This window comes from Cupressus sempervirens, chromosome 10 (genome assembly GCF_028749045.1).
Source record: "Cupressus sempervirens isolate cs-2001-9-10 chromosome 10, ASM2874904v1, whole genome shotgun sequence".
NCBI lineage: Eukaryota > Viridiplantae > Streptophyta > Pinopsida > Cupressales > Cupressaceae > Cupressus > Cupressus sempervirens.
Window position 1 is genome coordinate 957,485,226 of NC_143127.1, and position 20,439 is coordinate 957,505,664.

A 20,439-nucleotide genomic window follows, 5' to 3' on the forward strand; every position below is an offset into this window, starting at 1 on the left:
CGGTATTTGCCAGGTGATCTCACTTTGCTGTACGGTGGAGGCACTTAAAACACTGTAACGCAGCATACAGACAATAGACAAGAACATGTGACACAACAATACTCCTTTTATTATTCGCATATATGCCAAAGAGATTACATAGTGCTTCCAATGATGATTACAACCATGATCCAAAGTCCATTTCGGTCAGTATACATATACCTTCCCGAAGGGGTGACTCAACCGTCGCGCCCATTTGGATATAATTAATTCTACTCGTCGGCTACATAATAATTACCGACTACATGCTAATCTACCCGTCAGCTATTTTATAACTTTATCGACAACAACAGCAGCAGTTGTTTAGGCTTGAACTAGACTTGCCACAGGTGAAGAACTTGGGAGATGCTACACTAATGCTATGCTGGAGTGGTCATAACAAGGTTCCTCTTTTGAAAATGAGCTTCTAATAATAGCAATCAGCTGTAATTTTAAGACAGAAAATAAACTAAATCCCACCCCAAAGGTGCATTGCCCTAGGGTGATCAGGTTCTTTCAATTGCTTGAAAAATATATAAAACCAGAAGGATTTTGCTCGTTTGTTGCAGCTGCGCAGGGGAATTTGCATGCGCCCAGTACTAAATGAGGGGATGAACAAATTGAAAGAAGAAAATCATGATACTGCTTGTGTGTTTGGTGGCATGAATATTTGAAAAAGAATGGAACATTGAACCAAGAACAAGCACAATTATCAGCTGCGGATGACTACACTACTAGCATGCTGCCAGGAGACAATTTAAGACAGTTTTTATCCAGTATAACAAAACAACTCAAACCCAATCCAAGGCAACGATAGGGTACAAGGATTTCATAAAGAAAAATACAAATTTCAGAGCTAGATAGTTAAATCTACACAAGGCAAACAAGTGTGTTTAGCATTTGAAAACAGAGATTTCACACAGAGCATACATTATAAAAAACAATGAGCAAATACTGGGCATGAGACATACCGTGATCAAAGAACAATAAAAAAGAGCAAAGGTGGGAGACCCTCAGCTGCAAGCCCCCAATTAGAATGACAATGATTTACCCCAAACCAATAAAATTCTCAGTATTTATTGCCCAGCACCTTTTGTTTCTGTTTTTGTTTTTCCTTTTGGCATATACAGCTACATATTTCCACTTCTTTCGTGCATGACGTCTATCCGGCTTTTTCCTCTTTTTATCATTAACTGGTAAATTATTCTCTCTCTTTGGGCATACAGCCAGAAATGGAATGAGGGAAAATGGTCAGCAGAAAATTGTCAGAGTTTTAATTCCTCACTCTATGGATTACTGTAACGTTTTTTTTAATAGATTTGTCAGGTCATAGCACAGCAATATAATTGATTGTTTACCCCAAATTTACAATTTCTATTTCATAAGAAGCTAATTTCTTTTTAAATTGTTCTATCCATTATAACCATATATAAATATTAAAGAATTTAGAATTAATTATTAAAACTTTTGTGTAGTTCTTTTTGACTTTCATATTTGAGCTATAAAATTTAAATGATAATTGAATATTCCTTTATATTTATGTTGAATGAAGAAAACTCACATAAATGCTTACCATATACGTTGATGATTCTAAAGAAAAACACTCACTCTTGTAATATGGTTTAAAAAAATGAAAAATAAGAAAAAGAATTGTAAATTTGTCATACACATCTTGTCAAAAATTCACAATAGAGATTGAATTTTCTACATTACATTTAGATTAATGCATTTTCCATATTTACTTTTCTACTTCAATCAAGAGGAGAAAAGTAAAATAAATTCCTATTTTATCATTCGACATTATCTTGAGATAAAGGGAGAGACAAAATTTAATTTTGACATGATATAAGGAAGAAAAAAAACCACCGAGTCAAAAACGTAGTTATAGCTACATGGTGTGTGTGGCCATCAAATGATCCAAACCTATCCCTTTTTGAGGAGCTAGCCTCCTCTACCTCAACCACACTCTGGCCTTCTTCCTACAACCACACAGAGACACTTAGAGACACATTAGTAGGCCAGTGCTCGATAAATCATAACCAATTTAAATGACAATGCATATTTTTCATAGAATTATTATGATAATAATTCAATTTAATCTAACATCATCGTCATATGCAACACATGAAATCATGACATCATTTACACAATTATATAACATAAATTCACATCGTTTGGAAAAGCAAGCAATTGATTTAAGTATTATGCTAAAATAATATCCAAAATTTAATTGACCTGTCCAATTAACCAAGTCAAAAAGTCAACAAAGTTGCTAAAGACATGTTAGAAAATAGGAATAACATAGGGTGAGTCATGACAAGTGATGTGATATGCTAGTTCACTCAAAGGGACTTAAGCTGTTCTTTTATGAACCTATGAACTTTCTTGAACAATAAATTATTTGCAGTAGTGCTCTTCAACTAATCCAGATGAGGAGGTTTGAAATAGAATGCAAAAAGAGACGATTTTAGGAATATAATCTACTTCTAACAGTGCAAGACATTATCGCCGATTTAGTGAAACCACATCGATTTATGCTTCAGCAAAAGAAACAACTATGCAAATTTGGTGGTATTTCCCTAAGTCATGTGAATGATTTTCAAATTGCTTATACACATGAACCATTGAACACCATAAGACATGCACATCAATAAGCATGAAGTAATTGAAGTTAAACTTTGCACTACGTTCAAACTAATCATGTAGTGTAACTAGCAAACAACAAATCATAAATGGCATAAACATAGAGGTTTCACCAATAATCAACAACAATTTCTTCCAATCAACTATTGCACCATGGTAGGTATGTGCCAAGACTATGGTGAGCAACCAAAACTTTTTGACAACACCTAATACTATGTAGAATGATATAAGGGATCATGATGATGATGAGTAAGTGTGTGAGGGCCTAATATCCAGGGACTTGATGTACGCCAATTCATTATTGTGTATAACTCACACATAATACTTGCATGAACAATAATGCTAACTAAGGATTGAGATTTCCAGTGAAACTGATAATCATATGAGATAAACAATGGTCGACATCTATAGCCATGCCGATAATCATATGAATATGTGAACTTCTTAAATGAAATATATATATGAGTGCATCAGTTGTATTCAGAAAACAATATTAGAATAGCATCGAAATTATGTAATGACAATATTGTTGTGAGGTTTTCACATCATTGCGCCAAAATTTTGGGGACCCCCTTTCTTCTAGATCGCCTTAGCAAATTTTTTTTGAGTTGTCCAAAAGTTCTCAATTTAAAAATTTTACACTTTGGACACCTTTGGGCCAGGAGGGATGTAGTTGGATTTCTTTTTCACCTGGTCGTAACTTGATTTTTCGGAAAATGTAATTTTATCCTTAGGCCAAACAAATTTCAAAAACAACATTTCTTTTTTGATGATTAGAACAATATTCGGCAGGATACTTAGACGGATTTTGGAAATTTGATATAATTGTATAAGCTTGAGCATTTTCAAAATCAATTTTTTTAGATTTAATTGTTTTGGAAAATCTTTATTTTTTTTGGTGGAGAGAGAAATTTTTTGATAGTGAGATTAAAATTAGGAAATCTATTTTGAATGCCAGAGAAATGATTTATTTTGGTTAAAAATTAAAATTGCATTGCAAAACTGAAAGTGGATTAAATTGCAAAATCTTATTAAATAGGTTGAAATATTGTCTAGAAGATTTTTTAATGTTGAAAAAAGTCAGAAATTAGAATTGAAAATTTATTTTGGCTTGCTAGAGATGATTTTAATGATATATTAATTGCCAAAACATTGTTAAATGAAAATTTTGGCATCTCCTAGGCTTTCCTCAGTTTTATTTTGCAATTTTTGATAGCCTCTCACTCTATTGTACTATAATTCTTTTTTGTTTTAGGCAATAGTCTACTTGCAAAGTACATCGGATGGTCCAATCCTTGATCACCTTTTTGTGCCAACGTTGCTTCAATTGTGTAGTTCGATGCGTCGACATGTACATGGAATTCCTTGTCCTAGTTCGGATAAGCCATAATAGGTGTTGTGTCTAAGTGTGTTTTCAATTCCTCAAAGGCTTCGTTTTTCTCTGTATCCCATTTGTAAGGTTCTCCCTTGCAGGTTAGTTTGTAGAGCAGGTAAGATATTTTCACAAAGTTCTTAATGAACCTTCGGTAGTATCCTATGTGTCCCAAAAATGATTTTACCTCAATCACATCTGTTGAAGGTGGCATTTCCAAGATTACCCGGACTTTGTTAGGATCCGTCTTTAATCCTGCTTTGCACACGATGTGTCCCAATAGTTTCCTCTGTGGTACCATGAATCTACACTTCTTCGGGTTTAGTGCCAGTCTTGCTCGTCTACATCTTTCCATGCATTCTTTGAGTGCAGTCAGATGCTTGTCCTTCGCACTGAAAATTGACCAATCATCCAAAATTGCTTTGATGTTTTCGACTGACATCTTATCAAAGATGTGGAAGATAATTCTTTGAAACAATGCTTGAGCGTTGCATAGGCCAAATGGCATTCTGTTGTAGGCATATACCTCAACTTCTACTATGAAAGTTGTTTTGAACCTATCTTCTTCTGCGATGGATATCTAGTTGTATCCAAAAAATCCATCCATGAATGAGTAGATTTCATGCTCCACAACATCTTCCAAAATACTGTTGGTGAACGGTATCAGAAACGGATCCTTAATCGTTACTGCATTCAAGCATCGAAAGTCTACACAAGTCCTTATCTGAGTGGTATTCTTTTTCAAAGATATCATATTGGTGATACTCACTCACTCGTACCCTAAAAATAACGCTTGCTTCAAGCATTCGATTAATCTCATCTGTAACCTTTGTTGCATAATTTTTGTTCATCTGGTACGATCGCTTCCATATGGGTACTGCTCCTATTAGTGGTATATGGTGGATGCATTATTTCGGTAGTACCCCTTTCAGGTCCTTATACATCCACACAAAAACATCCTTATATTCCATAAATATTTTAAACGCTACCACTTTTAGAACTGGATTCCAGTCATCTCCCACAAATATATTTTTTGGGTTAGCCTCGTCCCCTAAGTTTATCGTCTTTACTGTGGGTTCTTTGTATTTAATAGGCTTATCTTCATTAAATGTATGTGCCGGTGTTTCGTCTATTTGCGCCTCTCTATCCTTCACTTCTCTATATTCCTTTGGGAATTCATTTTCCTCTCTTTTATTTCCTTTCTTGACCCCTAACATGTGACAACTCGAGAAGAGCTCATAGTCCTCCATTTGCCAATGGAGTAGTCCGTTCACCGAATCTAGATTGTCATCATTGGACCCTCCTTCCAATCTCAATATTCCTTTTTTGTTGGGCTCCATTCGTTTCTTCCCTTCGTCGTTTCCTTCGCCTTCGCTTTTGAAATTCGACAATGCTGCCTCCTCTCCTACTACCTATGTATGTAGGTCAATTATAAATCTGCGACCTCCTCCTTCCATGGACAAAGTGTTCTTTTTCCAGTCGTGTTTTACTTTCGCTTGAACTAACCAACCACATCCGAGGATGGTGTCTTACCCTTTTCTTTTCAACGGTATGACCATGAAGTCGAGTAAGAATGGTTGTGTTTTGATGGTTACAGGTTGCGCCATCAGAGTCTCTAGGGGTTTGATCTTGTGTTGATTGGCGATGAGTAGTTGAAATGTAGATTGCCGTAGCATAGGTTGCCCCAGCTTCTTCCATGTATCTTCCGGTAGTACATTCACTCCTGACCCTCCATTTACGATTGTGTCCGTGAGGATGGTTCCTATAATACCCATCTTTACTACTGCAGGGTGTCTTCCTGTGGTGAGCACAGGTAGCATTGGGTCCACTGTGATCATTCCGCGTCCACCTTGTGTGTCTTTTCTTGGCTCTTCCGTCGCTTTCGGGGATGGTATCATGTTCAGGATTGTTGTCTGTAACTGAGGCATTGTAAGGTGGTCATTCAACTTCATGGGAACCTCAACTTGCATTACCTGTCGTATGATATTTTATTCTGCTAGGGTCCTTGAGGTGCCAACAGTGTCCTTCGGTTGCGATTTTTTAGCCTCCATTCCTTTTTCTAATTCTGCTCATGCTTACTGCAACCTTTTCTTTTTCTCTTTCGGATATGGATACATTTTCGTTTGCACACGAGTGATGGCTAATGTCTCCTCATCATTACATGTTTCTATACTTAACAATTCACCCTAGGCTTAGTGCATTTTGAATCCTCATGGTCTCCAGGGCCACACCATCTGCACAACAGCTACAGTGTTCCCTTTGTAGTATAGTCTCTAGCGAAGTGTCCCAAAGGTTGCACACATGACATTCTATCATTAGACGTCTAGTCGGATCGTATTGTATCCGGCTTCGGCCCCCATTATTGTTATTATTCTTGTTGCTGCCCCGTCCATGTCGATATTGTTTCGGTACCCTCCAGAGGTTGCATCATTGTTCATATTCGTTCTTGCTCCCAAGGTGGATACTTTTTGTGTTAGTAGTACTTGTTGATGTCCCTTCGTTTTCATATTGAATGGGCATTCCTTGGTGGAATGTCTCGCAATTTGGCAAATATCGCAAAATTGTTTTTTCAAGTAGGAGCCCTTTGTGTGGCCCTCCTTACAATCTGTACACCACAGTTCCCCCTCTCTCGCTTGGCCAGGATTCTTTTTCATGTTTTTGAACTCCATCATATGTAACATGTCCTTTTGTAGTGCCGGAACCTTCTTACTTGACTCCTCGTCGCTGTTGCCTTCGGAGGATGAATCTTTTGAGTCCGATGATATGTTTTTCTTCTTTTTACCCATTTTTTGTTCACTTTACAAGTCCATTGCGCCGTTATATGCATCCACGTATGATGCTGGAGGTACAATTTTCATCTTTTTCCGCAATGATGGTCATAACCCTTCGATGAACCACCTTTTCTTCAACCCGTTTGCTAGTTGGCGTTCCATTTTTCCTATGAGCTCCTTCAACCTCCTAGCATACACGTGGATTGTTTCATTTTTGTCTTGCTTGGTACTGTAGATTTCCACTACTATCTCGTTATCATCTCTGAGTAGTCAGAACTCTGCTATGAATTCTTTCTTGATGTTTGGCCATATAGCCAACTTCTTCGGATTGGTGTTTGAAAACCAATTGATCGCTACACCTCGTAGGGTAGCCGGAAACTATCGGACCCAATCATCTTGATACGTTACATTGTTCACAGTCTAGATTGTTTCACATGTTTTACAATGCCTAATTGGATCAGCTGTCCCATCGCCATTAACTTTCAGCAATTTTTCCTTCGGTCTTGCCATTTTTAATTTCTTTTGAATCTGTGGTACTTGCTGCGCACCCGCACTGTTTTGCGTACCCACATTGTTTTGAGTACCTGCATTGTTCTGATTACCCGCGTTGCTCTGTACAATTACACTACTTTGGACAACAGCCTTACTTTGGACAACTACATTATTCGGTGTGAAGAGATCTTCAAGCGAAGTTATTCGATTCTCTACTTGTATCTGTTTGTCAGGTGTATCGAGAACAAAGAGCTCACCCCATGCTTGTGCTCCTTCAGCACCTCAAGCTATGCGGGTTCCTTCTCTTCTGTTTGGATTCTCTACCCTTGGCATATACAAGTTTAGGAACTCCTCCCTTATCTCTTCTACCAAATTCAATCTCTGGCGCGTTTCTTCAAGCAAGTCCTCGACACTCCTGGGTCTACTAGGTGAATGCACTCCCTCTGTCTGTGCTCCTTCACCACTTCAGTGCTTGTCGGTGAGTTGTTGAAACTTTTGTCTGTGCTTTGCTTGTGTGAGTATTAATGCTTCCCATGCTGTGTGTATCTCATCCTTGTCTTTTATTTTATTCCTATCCTTATTGAGCAAATTCAGCATTAATCTTCATAACACCTCTTCTATACCAAGTTCGATTGGCAATGACACCAAATGTTTACCGTACAAGGCAAACAGATACTTATTGCATTAATAGATTAGAATGTAACACATAACATATACTTTATTCATATAAGCACATATGCAATTCCAATTACAATGATGATCCATAAATCCATTCAGACGATGTACTTATACTTCCCGAAGGGTTGACTCAACTGTCACGTGACTTTTCAGATACCAACTCAACCCGTCGACTATAATATAGTTTTTACTGACAACAGTAGTTGCGATAGAGATCTTTATCTCTGAGTATTCTATTGAAAAAACACCTCTATATTGTGTAAACAGCCAGAAAATATATTTATGATAATATTATATGAAAAGACATGTCATGCAAAGCATCATGTGTTTGGAAATATGAAGAGACTGTTGTGAGGTTTTCACACCATCGCCCCAAAATTTTGAGGACCCCCCTTTTTTTGATTACCTCGGCAAATTTTTGGATTGTCCAACAATTTTGATTTTTCGAGAATTTTGAGCCTTGGACACTTTCAAGCCAATGGGAAAGACTTAGCTTATTTTCACCCGGTTTCAACTTGATTTTCCAGAGCCACAATTTCATCCTTAGGCTGAACAAATTTTAAAGAATGACTCTTGGCAAGATAAAGTTGTGAATTTTGTACTTAGACATTTTCTTTTGAAAATTTGGATATAATTGTATAAATTTGGATAGTTTTCAAAAAATGAAAATTTTGTTAAACTTGGTCTTTTGGAAAATCTTAATTAATTTTTGGTGAAGAAAATTAATTTTTGTGATGGTGAAGTCAAATTGCAAAATTGATTTTTACACTCTAGAGAAATAATTTTATTTGTGTTAAAATGCTAAAATTGCTTAGCAAAATTGATTCGAATTAAAATTGCAAAATTTGGCTTTAAATGAATTAAATTGCTTTGAAAACTTTTTTGCCATTTAATGAAATTGGTAATTTAATATTGAAAAAATGGCTTTTGATTAGCCAAAATCCGATTTTAATGACATATTAATTACTAAATCCTCATTAAATGGAAGCATTTAACATCTCTAAGGCATTGTTTAATTTCTTTTTGCAAATTGAAACTAATTGGCAATTTAAAAAAAACAATTTTCATTTTGGCAAAATTAATATTTAGCCAAATATTTAATTGTGGGTCATAATTTTGCATTAATTATTTGTTTTTCTTTCTCCTAGGGTCCAAGTCAGCTAGCTTGGGGGGAGTAAGAAAGTTGGGTATAAGAGGAGGCCTCTCTCCCATTTCCTTCTCACTTCTCACTTCTTGTTCTCAAGGTGTTGGCGATTTTGCAAGAGCAGATCTGCACTCTTCTTGCTTGGTGAAATTTGTGGAAGGCCAAAATTTGTGGGTGCCGAATTTTGTGGGAGATAAAATTCTGATTTTTGCAAGAAGCTGCGATTTTTTCCCTAGGTTGGGTAATTTTATTTGGAGGTGAATTACATGATAAATTTCTTATTTGCAAGTGGATTTGAAGTTCTTGAGATCTAGTCCTAATTCCAAAAAGTCGTTGTATGATTATTGGTTAAGGTGAATCATAATCATTTAGAGTTGAAAGGGGGTCCTTAAGCTAACATCCTTCTTTTTTTCTAGTCTAAGGATTGCTTCCCTTGGTTCTACTTGCCTTCTGGTCCACCACTCTACCATCCCATAATAAGGCGACAAGTATGGAGGATGTTAGTACAAGTAAAAATCCCAAGCGGACAAACATTAAAAAAGACAAAGAGGATATGATGCCCAAAACACCCTTCTTCTCGAAAATGAAGCAAATAACCGACACTAATATCGATGCAATGGACGTGATATGAATGAAGGACATATTACATGAAGGACAATCCCCCTTGGCTATTGGTAAAGGTAATTTCAAATCATTTAGAGTTGAAAGGGGTCCTTAAGCGGATTTCTCTCTTTCGTTCTAGTCTAAGGATTGCTTCCTTTGGTTCTACTTGCCTTCTGGTCCACCACTCTACCATCCCGTAATAGGGCGACGAGTATGGAGGATGTTAGTGCAAGTAAGAATCCCAAGCAGACAAACACTAAGAAAGACAAAGAGGATATGATGCCCAAAACACCCTTCTTGAAAATGAGGCGAATAGCCGATACCAATGGCGGTACAATAAAAGGATATACAAAAGGCAGTTGCACATCACAGCCCAAGCATTGACACTTCCATTACGACCATGATGAGCGACAACGGAGCAGCCCTTGATTTTGAAGACATCAGAGAAGAGGATATCAATGAGATAAGACTTGGATCGAGATTGGATGAGCTAGAAAAGGTTGTCATCAGGAAGAAGCATCTAAGCATCCTTTCCTCTCTCAATGCTCTTATTGGATTTGTGAAAGAATATGAGAAGGATCATGAAAAGATGCTACAAGCAGTAAGCAGCGTGGTGAAGTCAGTGGAACTCAGGGCGAAGCGCACACTTTGTCCTCCTATGGAAGAAGTTAACGAAAGGCTAGCTAAGTTCATTGCCTTAGATAAGAAAATGAAAGAAAAGAGAAGATTTATATTAGAAGATCATTTGATGTAAGCCCAAGTGGCAATTTCCCTTTCTTCTAGAATAGGACAAGTGTCTTTTTGATTGGCCACCATTTTGGTGCCTTCTCATTGGTTGCCATTTTTTGCACTTTTTTCTTTGGTCGATTGATGAGGTGGCAACTTCTCATTGGCCGATGGGGTGGCAACCCTAATTAGGGTTTTGAGGATCCAATCTGGATTGTTGATCTTGTTTTGATCTCCACCATCCGTTGTATTTTTTGCCCCTATATAAGGCCATTTGCTCTCATTTGTAAAGTGTTGGAGAAATTGTTGTGAAGATAATACCAAAATTGCTCTCTTTTTCATTATTACGATTTGAATGTTGATTAAGAACATTGGGTATTATTGCATGTTTTCTACTTCCACTTAGATTTCCTTTCAAGTTGTTGAAGCAAATTTTATTTGAAGTTGTTTAAGTGAGGTTAAAGTAGATGGATAATTGTATGGTAGCTTTGGTAAATGTTTGATAGGGGTCAATACTAGACCACTAGCATCCTAGCGGTTGGTTGGGAAGCTTTGTGTGGTAAACTAGTTTATTATTCCTTTGAATCATTGCACCTGTGGAAGTGAGGCCACTGGTCAGCTCTCATTAGGTTCGATCCCCGTCCATTTGCTAACCTTCCATTCATAGGAGTAGGAGTAGAATAGTGAGTTGCTGGGTAGTCGAAGTTTAGAGAGAGAAGTTAGAGAAGTAAGTTGAATATAAGAACTCATCCATTCACCTTCCACCACCACCGCTTTCCATCAACATCATCATCGGCAGACACACCCTCCATCATCACTACCATCAACATTATCTGCCACCCGCACATTTCGCAAATTGAGCCACCATCACCTTCATCCCACCAAAGTCCAAGTCATCTTCAACAATTTGCGTAAGGCCGCCCACGTGATTATCAACAAATCACATCGATAAAACTGAGCAAGTATCCAACAGTGTAAGGAACATTGGAGTTATAGTCATGTCTCATGAGCAATAACTTTTCAAGAGAGGAGTTGCATGTTTGATATCCCATATTGAATATTCAAATCCTAATATGTTATGTAAGTGATACAAAACTTGCATCAACAGAGACTTTTTTTTGGAAATTGAAGAGACCTTCAGTTGTGATATGAAGTCTCTCAATTCTATAGGCAAATGCGATTGCTTTGTGTGTTTATGCATTGTATCAAGTGAAAGCATTGTATTTGAACATTTGATGAATAAACTCACAAAGCGAATTGTAGACTTGGCTTGTTGAAGATTGTAGCTATGATAGAGATCTTTATCTCGGAGTTTTCTATTGAGAAAACACCTCTATATTGTGTCAACAACTAGAAAAGATATTTATGATAATATTTGAGATAATATTATATGAAAAGACATGTCATGCGAGTGTCGTGTGTTTGGAAATATGAAGAGACTTGTTTTTGGAAATTGAAGAGACCTTCGGTTGTGATATGAAGAGTCTCTCAATTCTATATGCAAATGTGATTGTTTTGTGTGTTCATGCATTGTATCAAGTGAAACCATTGTATTTGAACATTTTTATGTCAATAAAAGAAATATTTTTCTAGTGTGGCTGGGTTTTTAATGAATAGCTTTTAAGGCACAACACTTGGTGAAGGTTTTGCAAATGAGGTTGCAAGCAGAGTGGGTTTAACCATGGAGGGAACTTCGTAGTTAAGCATGCTCGAGTTGGAGTAGTACTGGGATGGGTGACCTCCTGGGAAGTCTCGGTGCTTCACGTCTGTGAGCATCACCTAGATCCAATGAGTGCTAAGTGTTCCATTTATTCTCATGAGAGATGGATTCATGTGTGAATCACTACTCATGATATATGGGTCAATGAGTTTGACTCAAAAACTACACAGTTAAATCCTGATAGCAATATCACAATTTGACTTGTGGAAAATATCTCCTACTTATCAATGGATGAGCTTAAGGGGCTTTCTAATGAATGGTTCATAAGGCACAACACTTGGTGAAGGTTTTGCAAATGTGTTGCAAGCAGAGTGGGTTTAACCATGGAGGGAACTTCGTAGTTAACCGCACTTGAGCTGGAGTCGTACTGGGATGGGTGACCTCCTGGAAAGTCACATGCTTCACCTTTGTGAGCATCACCTGGATCCAATAAGTGCTAAGTGTTCCATTTATTCTCATGAGAGATGGATTCATGTGTGAATCACTACTCATGATATATGGGTCAATGAGTTTGACTTAAAAACTACATAGTTAAATCTTGATAGCAATATCACAATTTGACTTGCTGTGGAAAATTTCTCCTACTTATCAAGTTGAAGGGTTTAACCAGGATAAATGTCTTATGTCTTTTGTACCTATTTTTCTTTTTCTTTATTGCTGTTTATCATTATTTTTGTTCATTACATTAACATGGCCTTGATACCATGTTGTGGAGACAATCGCACAAGTCTTCACTTTGAACAATGTTCATTAACCACATATTTGGGCTTTTATACTGATTTGCAGTTTTACTTATATGCATATCACGTATCATCATGACATAACTACATATTGATTTAGAGTTTGTGCATTCATTCAACATTCTTCACTTTCCAGTCTGTGGTTTATAAACAACTTGATGGAGTTTCCATGGGATCTCCTTTGTCCCTTGTCATAGCCAACTTGTAGATGCAGCATTTTGAGGAAATATCCCCGAACTCCCTCCTCAAGCCTAGATGTTGGAGTGCTATGTTGATGATGCCAATATATGTTGGCTGTGTGGCTTTGAATGATTTATTCTCTTCCACTCTCACTTAAATGATCTAGTTGATCACATTTTATTTACTAAAGAGTTGGAGTCCAACAAACAATGCCCTTTCTTGGATGTCCTTACAATTAGGAAAAAGGATCATTCCGTCATTCATTGAGTATATAAAAAATCAACCCACATCAACCTTTACTTCCATGCTTGTTCTCATCACCATTCTTATCACAAAGATAGTGTCCTAAAGATGCTAGCTTCCCTCATTCATCAAGTGTATAGGAAATCAACTCACATCAACCTTTATCTCCAGACTTCCTCTCATCACCATTCTTATCAGAAAGCTAGTGCCCTAAAGATGCTAGCTGCTAGGGTTAATTGATTGTAAATGCAATGAGAAACATATTGAACAAGAGCTTTCCCACATATCTCAAATTTTCAAGCTAAATGGGTGCGATGCATGCATTTCTCAAGCCTTTAAATTTGTCTAATATTGTAATTAAACTAAACCTCAATCTAGTTTCTCAAGCACTACCTACGTTGTCACCTTCCAATACATAGGATTATTTAATAAGATCTCCAAAATCTCTTGCAAGGAAGGCCTCATATATACTTGTAAACCCATCTTTGTCACCAAAGATCTTGAACATAATCTTCTTATTTAAAAAAGGCTCTATAAACTTGTTTGCTCTTGTGGGACCCCCTACATGGGAAATGTGGGCAATCCATTAGGATTAGGAGTAGAGAACATAATGTTGAAATTAGGTATGATTCAATATCAAAATCTACTTTGGTGGAGCATCCTCGCTATACCAAGCATCACATTTGCCTTGATGACGCATTTTCTCATTAAGGAAGATAGTTTTATAGGAGAAAACTCAAAGAAGCCATCTTCATTAGAAATCACACTCTACCAAGGTGCCTCCAGTAGGTTGGTGCCTATGAAATGATGGGATTGGTGTCTCTTGTGGGTTGATGCCTATGAAGTTGTAAGATGGTGCAGGAGCAACTTCCCTAAACCATGGTTGATCAAGGATCAATCCTTTCTTTTGTTCTTTGCATGGTAATAAGTCATTTGCCAAGATCTTGTAGTAATTTATAACATGGTTGTGATCAAACTCACTATAATGTCCTCATTGTACCCAATTGGGCAATGATGGTCAACTTTGGTCAAACCATGCCTAGAAGGATCCTAGGGTCCTAGAATGTCATTTTGATTGAAAAATAAGGGCTTTGAGTTGATTAAAAGGTAAAGTTGCCCAAATTGCTCCAAGATGCAAAAAGTTGTCATGATTGCAAAGTTGTCAAAGTTGCACTTTGACAGCTTTTGCAAAATGATCATTAGTTTGTGTTACTTTGGTCAATTAGTTCAAATGTTGGTAGGAACTGTTTGGTAAAGGCATGTTCTAGGCCTTTGAATCAATGGATGGTGTAACTTGGAGCTTTGAAATACAATTCAAGGAATTTTGGTGTTGTTCAGTAAGGTTTTCCATTGTTTTTCTGTTGTTCAACATAGTTGTACGGACTGGTATGCACTGAAACTCTAAATCTATGATCATAAGTAGATAGCCACATGAGTTAGCCTTCCATTGCATTTTGTTTGAATTCATTTGGTTATCTTTGAAGGAAGTTATAAGTAACTTAGCGCAAACTGGTCTAAGAAACCACTCACAACAAGGGTTTCTAAAATACATGGAATTTCCCTGACATTCCATTGTGAGAATTTGATGAGTCTTAAGGGAATGTGAAGTCATCATGTAAACTATACAGTGCCCTTGGTTTTAGAGCAGTCAAAACTTGTTTATTGCAACGATGCCCTAGGCTTGGCATATATATGTGACAAGCTAGTTTGAAGGGGCTTTTAGTGTTGCAAAACAATTCAGAGTGTGTGGGTGTCAAATAGTTGTTGGTATGGAGTCTTTAAACATGGGAGAGATTCGATCACATGTCATTTCACCCTGATTAATCTATTTAAGAAGTGTTTCAACAAACCCTCACTATTTAAGGGTTCATAAGCCTTTGTAACCCAATTCTGGTTGACCCAGTCATTGGAAAAACCCACATCCCAAATTGTGAAGTTTCATTCTTAGTCCAAAAGGGTATCAGAAGCTAAAGTTTATTTGGGGGTTGTTAAGGGAATTTGGGAGAGAGATCAGATTTTCTCACATAGGAGGGCTAATTGTTTTAGGTCTCTTTTAGGTCTAATTACACTAAACATTGTTGTGGGTCTTTGCCTATACCACTTAGTGGATCAAAGGGGACAAAATGATTCAAGGAGAGTATGGAGGGACACTCGCACACATCCTACATGCTTTGTTGAGGAGATCCTAGGCTGCAAGTGAAGGAGGTTGCCCAAGAAGGTCTTAGGGACGAAGGGTTTGGAACCCAAGTGTAAGGTCAGATTACTCTAGTGGAGAGAGGACCCTAGAGGGGTGCCTAGGAGTAAGGCTGAAGGAGAACTCAACCTTGGAGTGGTTTGAGGGAAATAGGGCCAAGGTTGGTGCCTAAGAGAAAACCTAATAGCAAAATCCCGAGGATTCTTGGGGGAACATCTTGTCACTCTGCATCAGTAGACAAGCTACATAAGTGATATTTGTTGTGTTTTTCTCCTACTAAGGTTTCCGCGTAAAAGTAAAAGTTTGTTGATATACTTATTCACCTTACCTTTGCAATATATTCATTTGCTCTTCAACTTCACTCACAACCACTTGGATTTTTTCTTCAAACTTAATGTGACGGTTCACTCTATTGTTAATGATTGTGATTGTTTTTTTGCCAACAAATTTTGACATGGTTTGTTTAAGTTCTAGGGCACTATGTTCAATATGAGTTCAATGTATCATTCTCAAATTGATGATCAAATTGGATTGTCGATGACTGTTTTGAGTGTTGCATTGTTTTATGTCTAAGCAAAAAAAGACAATGGTTTGGGTGGTTACCTATAGTTGAGTGCTGGTATAACACCACTTATATTAGTGCTTCCAAAATGACTCCTTATGAGGCCCTCTATGGTACTCCCACACCCTCCTTATGTACTTATGTCTTAGGTTCTTCCAAGCTCAGCAATTTAAAGCACTTTGGCCAAGTGTGAATATATCTTCTGCCTACTTACGGCCAATTTGACGTTGTCACAAAATTGCTTGAAACAACAGGTCGAGTGACATTAGACATAGTGTATCTTTGACATTTCTGAATGTTGCTTTTTGTCTCCAATCTTTCGAGATTTTTTTTTTTTTTAACAAGAGAAGTGTGGTCATCAGTTTGTGTTCCAAGTATTATGGTCCCTATAAGGTTTTCCTTGTTGGTAAGGTGGCAGACAAGTCGGCCTTCCATTCGCTCAAGAAAGTGAATGGAACTTTGCTTGCACTCCAATGAGGCTACCTACATCGGATTAAGAGGGGTTCATATTTTTAGGAGTTGAGGTTATTATGGACAAACACATTGCAATTATGTTTTTCAGTAGTTCTTAGTTTAAGGTAAGAACCTGTAGCTTTAAGATGCCACATGAGAACTTGCCAGCATTCTTTATAGGTTTCCTCATTTTAAGTTTTGAGGACAAAGTTTGTTGAAGGGGGAGACAAGATTATGAATCCTGCTCTACAATAAGCTAGTTAGCAGTAGTTGGGTGCATATGCTTTGTAAGTTGCCCTTAGGTAGCATTAAATAGAGGATGCACATGGTAGTATTAAATAGAGGATGCATATGCTTTGTTGTCCCACTGGCTAGTGGAAAAAAGTATTTGTCATGCATGAAATGGTAGTAGTTGTCTTTGGAAAAATGCTATTGTAATGACTTTTCAAATGGTAGGCGCATTGGACATATGGGATTGGAGTGTATGCTCTATTTGGAGGTCGCCACCTTGAATTGGCACTGTGAAGATAAAAGCATTTTATTTTCCTCATTTTGCCTACTTTGTGTTCTTAGCTTATCTTATCTTGTAGGTTTGATACGAACTCTTCATGTAAATGAGTATGACAATATCAATATTCAATTCTAGTGATCTTGATATTGATTGCTTGTTAAGATTTCTGGCCATTTTTAGAGTTCCATAGATTTGTACTAATCGTATGCAAAACATTGTATTGATTAATTTCTAGTATAAATATTTTTGAAATGAGACACTGCATTTTATGGAATAATTTAACTGAGGATTTTGCTTTCATCTTATGTGAAACATTGTCTAATTAATTTTTAGTTTAAATGTTTTGATTCTTTTGAAACAACCTTAGACTTTTAAAATAACAAGTGCGCTGTTTGGCTAGAAGTCAATGCCGGTAGAGAAACTCAGAAAATGTTTGACTTCTACATAGAGGCAAATAGGTGTCTATTTGTCCCTTGACTAGAAATTGTGAAGGTTGAACAATTCGTGCAAATATTCTTGCAATTATCTATGCTTTGGAGCTTGAAATCTTATACTCAACATTGATGCATTCAAATCTTGATTAAAATAAGACTTGGATGAATTTGCTTTCTTTTCGAATTTGCTTTCTTTTCTAATCAAATGTTTCATCATCTTCTGTACATATTATAGTGTTGCTTTATTTTTCCTTTTTTTCAACACTGGACAATTTAATTATTAAATAATTAAGTCATATTCTACAAACCCAAATCACTGACTCCAAAGTTCTAAACAATAAGAACTGCATACCAAAAATATGTTTATTAATCATAAATATAAGAAAGCATGTATATGGCTTTTCAAGGAAGTAGGATTCACATGACTGTTTATTAGTATTACTTGATAGTAGATTTCCACAATCCATGAAAATTATTTGAAGTGCTTCTGGATTAGATTGTGTGTGTTGATTACTTTGCTAGATTATTCTCATCCATTTAACTGTGCAGGGTGTGATAATATTTGAAGCTCTAGCAACTACTTCATTGTAAAGGGAAACCATATGGATTCCAATGCAGAGAAGAATTCATCATCCACAACCCCTGAAATGAAATCATGTAGGAAGAAGAAATCTGAGAATGCATCATTCATTGCTGACTTGAGGGATCATTTTGACGAATTTGTTCATGCTTCAGTGGATGAGCATAAAACATGCTTCCAGAAGACCATTAATAAGGTTTTGTGTTTTTGACTCTTACCTTTGAATTATCTAGTCTCATCCTATAATTTGACTCATTATATTTTTACTGCATACTGCATATTTTATGACATCAATAACCATTCATGTCCTTCCTAAGATGTTACAAACATTTACCCATTGGTACTCTGCATCATCACTGGTTTATGTAGATTGGATGATGAATAATGTTACCCCTTTTGATGGCTTCCCTTTAAGACCTTGGATGCCTGCTTTTGGTACATTATTGCTCGTTTGCAACTAATGCATGTTTAATAAGTTTCCCCATCTTAGATACATTATCACTTGTTTGCCCCTGATATATGTTCAATGAGTTTGTCAGATTATGTTTTTAATGAAATCATAAGTCTGCAGCATCATGAATTCTTGGTGGAGTATTTTGAGAAAAAAATTATTTTGAAGGATTTTAAGCCTGTATGGGTAGATCTGAAGCTTTTGATAGTCGTTCTTGATCCTTGATGCAGATGTTTGGGATGTCCAAAGCTGTTGGAGAGAAGAATAAAAGCTCTGAGCCAGTGGAAAGCGTTCTTCCACTTAAAACTACAACATCATGAGTTAATATTGGTAATGAGAACTAAGTAGTCAGTGCATTCTCTGGGAGACATCTTATCACTGTAAATATTATTAATGTGCAATTAGACACTTGAGGATATTTATATGTAAATGAGTATGAAGGGAACTTAAAATAAATTACTCTCATTCTATGAAGATCATGTTCATTATCTTTAGAGATTTTCAGTGCTGGCAGGAGTAAAATTTCTCTCATTCTACGAAGGTCATGCATTATCTCTTCAGATTTTTCAAGTGCTGACAAAATTGATTTCCTATAGAATTATTGTTTACCTTATCTTGCGAATTTAAGCTCAGTATATTTTTCAGTTGACATGAGTAAAACAGGGCAAAGCCTATGATTTAGATGAAGATGTGGAATGTGTGTGTTCGTTTGTGTACTAGTCTTTTATGTTTTGCCACTTTGAGTGTAACATACTAAATTCTGAAAACTAATTTAACTGAATTAAATGATGAAGGGATTCCTTTAAATCTTAATGAAATCAAATTAAAGGAGTTACAGTTAAATCAGTTATTCTACTCTTTTACATGAAGGAAAATACAAGACGACTGTAATTTACATTTCCAAATAATTATAAACTAACGACCATTTAACTACTAGATTCACATGACATTCAATTACTAACTACCATTTTGCATTTACAAATCTAATATCTTCACTTTAGCAAATATTAAAATACATGAAAGTATTGTATTTATCAAATGAAATGCAAAATAAACACGAAAAGGTTACCAGAGTATAAACAATTGATGACACTGAGTTGTGCAAGCCTTGGGTTTACCCTCCCAACTATGGACCCTTGGTATCCCCACACAATCTCGAATGTGGAAGGCCCTCCCTACCTTGGGAATTGGCTTGGGACACCCTTATCCAACCAATGAGCATCTTGGTGTTAAGAGTGTCAGCTAGTCAATTGACGAGGTTGTGGACACTTTCCAATCAACATATCTCATAACTACTAGCACTCTGACCTCTAGTGATCGTAGTGGCAATCATGTCATTAACTACTTTGGCTAAGGATTTCAGATGGACAACTTGGATACCTGATCACCCACCGCTCGACTTGACAACAAGAAATATACAATGGTTTCCATGAGATAATTTAGTTATTGTTTTATAAATATTATTACTGATTTAATAATTCTTTTGTCGTTGCAGGGTTATTCCCACTCTCTGCCCTTTGATTTCGACCAAATTGGTCCTCTTTACTTGGGAGGTTGATAATATGCTTTTTGTTTCATGATTACTTATACATTTGCCATTCTTCATGCCACTCCGGCCTATGGCATCTTAAGTGGATTATACTTTCAATATGGTCAATATTTAAAACATATGGAGCAATACCCCATCTCAGGGATACACTATATCCCTGTATGAGTCAACACTTGTCAAACATATGAAATTTGAATTCATAATTTATCATGACTATATCAAAATCCACAGAATGTATTGAAAGTTATTACATTCGGCTCTAGAATTTGGATTAAATAATATGGGTTGACTTTGAGCAATAAGCGACAATTTCAGATATCAAAACACGAGCAAGATCTATTACAATTAAAATAAGGAGTATGACCTTATTTAGTT

The 20,439-nt window shown here is 36.6% G+C and overlaps 1 protein-coding gene across 1 annotated transcript in view; it reads left to right on the forward strand.

The window, feature by feature from the left end:
- The window catches only part of LOC149537155 (uncharacterized), a 30,422-nt gene extending 11,433 nt beyond the window's left edge, over nucleotides 1-18,989 (forward strand). The window contains exons 2-3 of the mRNA XM_089807261.1: nucleotides 18,034-18,260; nucleotides 18,746-18,989. Coding sequence (XP_089663387.1) covers nucleotides 18,087-18,260; nucleotides 18,746-18,835 — 264 coding nt within the window. The 5' untranslated portion in view covers nucleotides 18,034-18,086 and the 3' untranslated portion in view covers nucleotides 18,836-18,989. The remainder of the gene's footprint in view (nucleotides 1-18,033; nucleotides 18,261-18,745) is intronic.
- The last annotated feature ends 1,450 nt before the right edge of the window (nucleotides 18,990-20,439 follow it).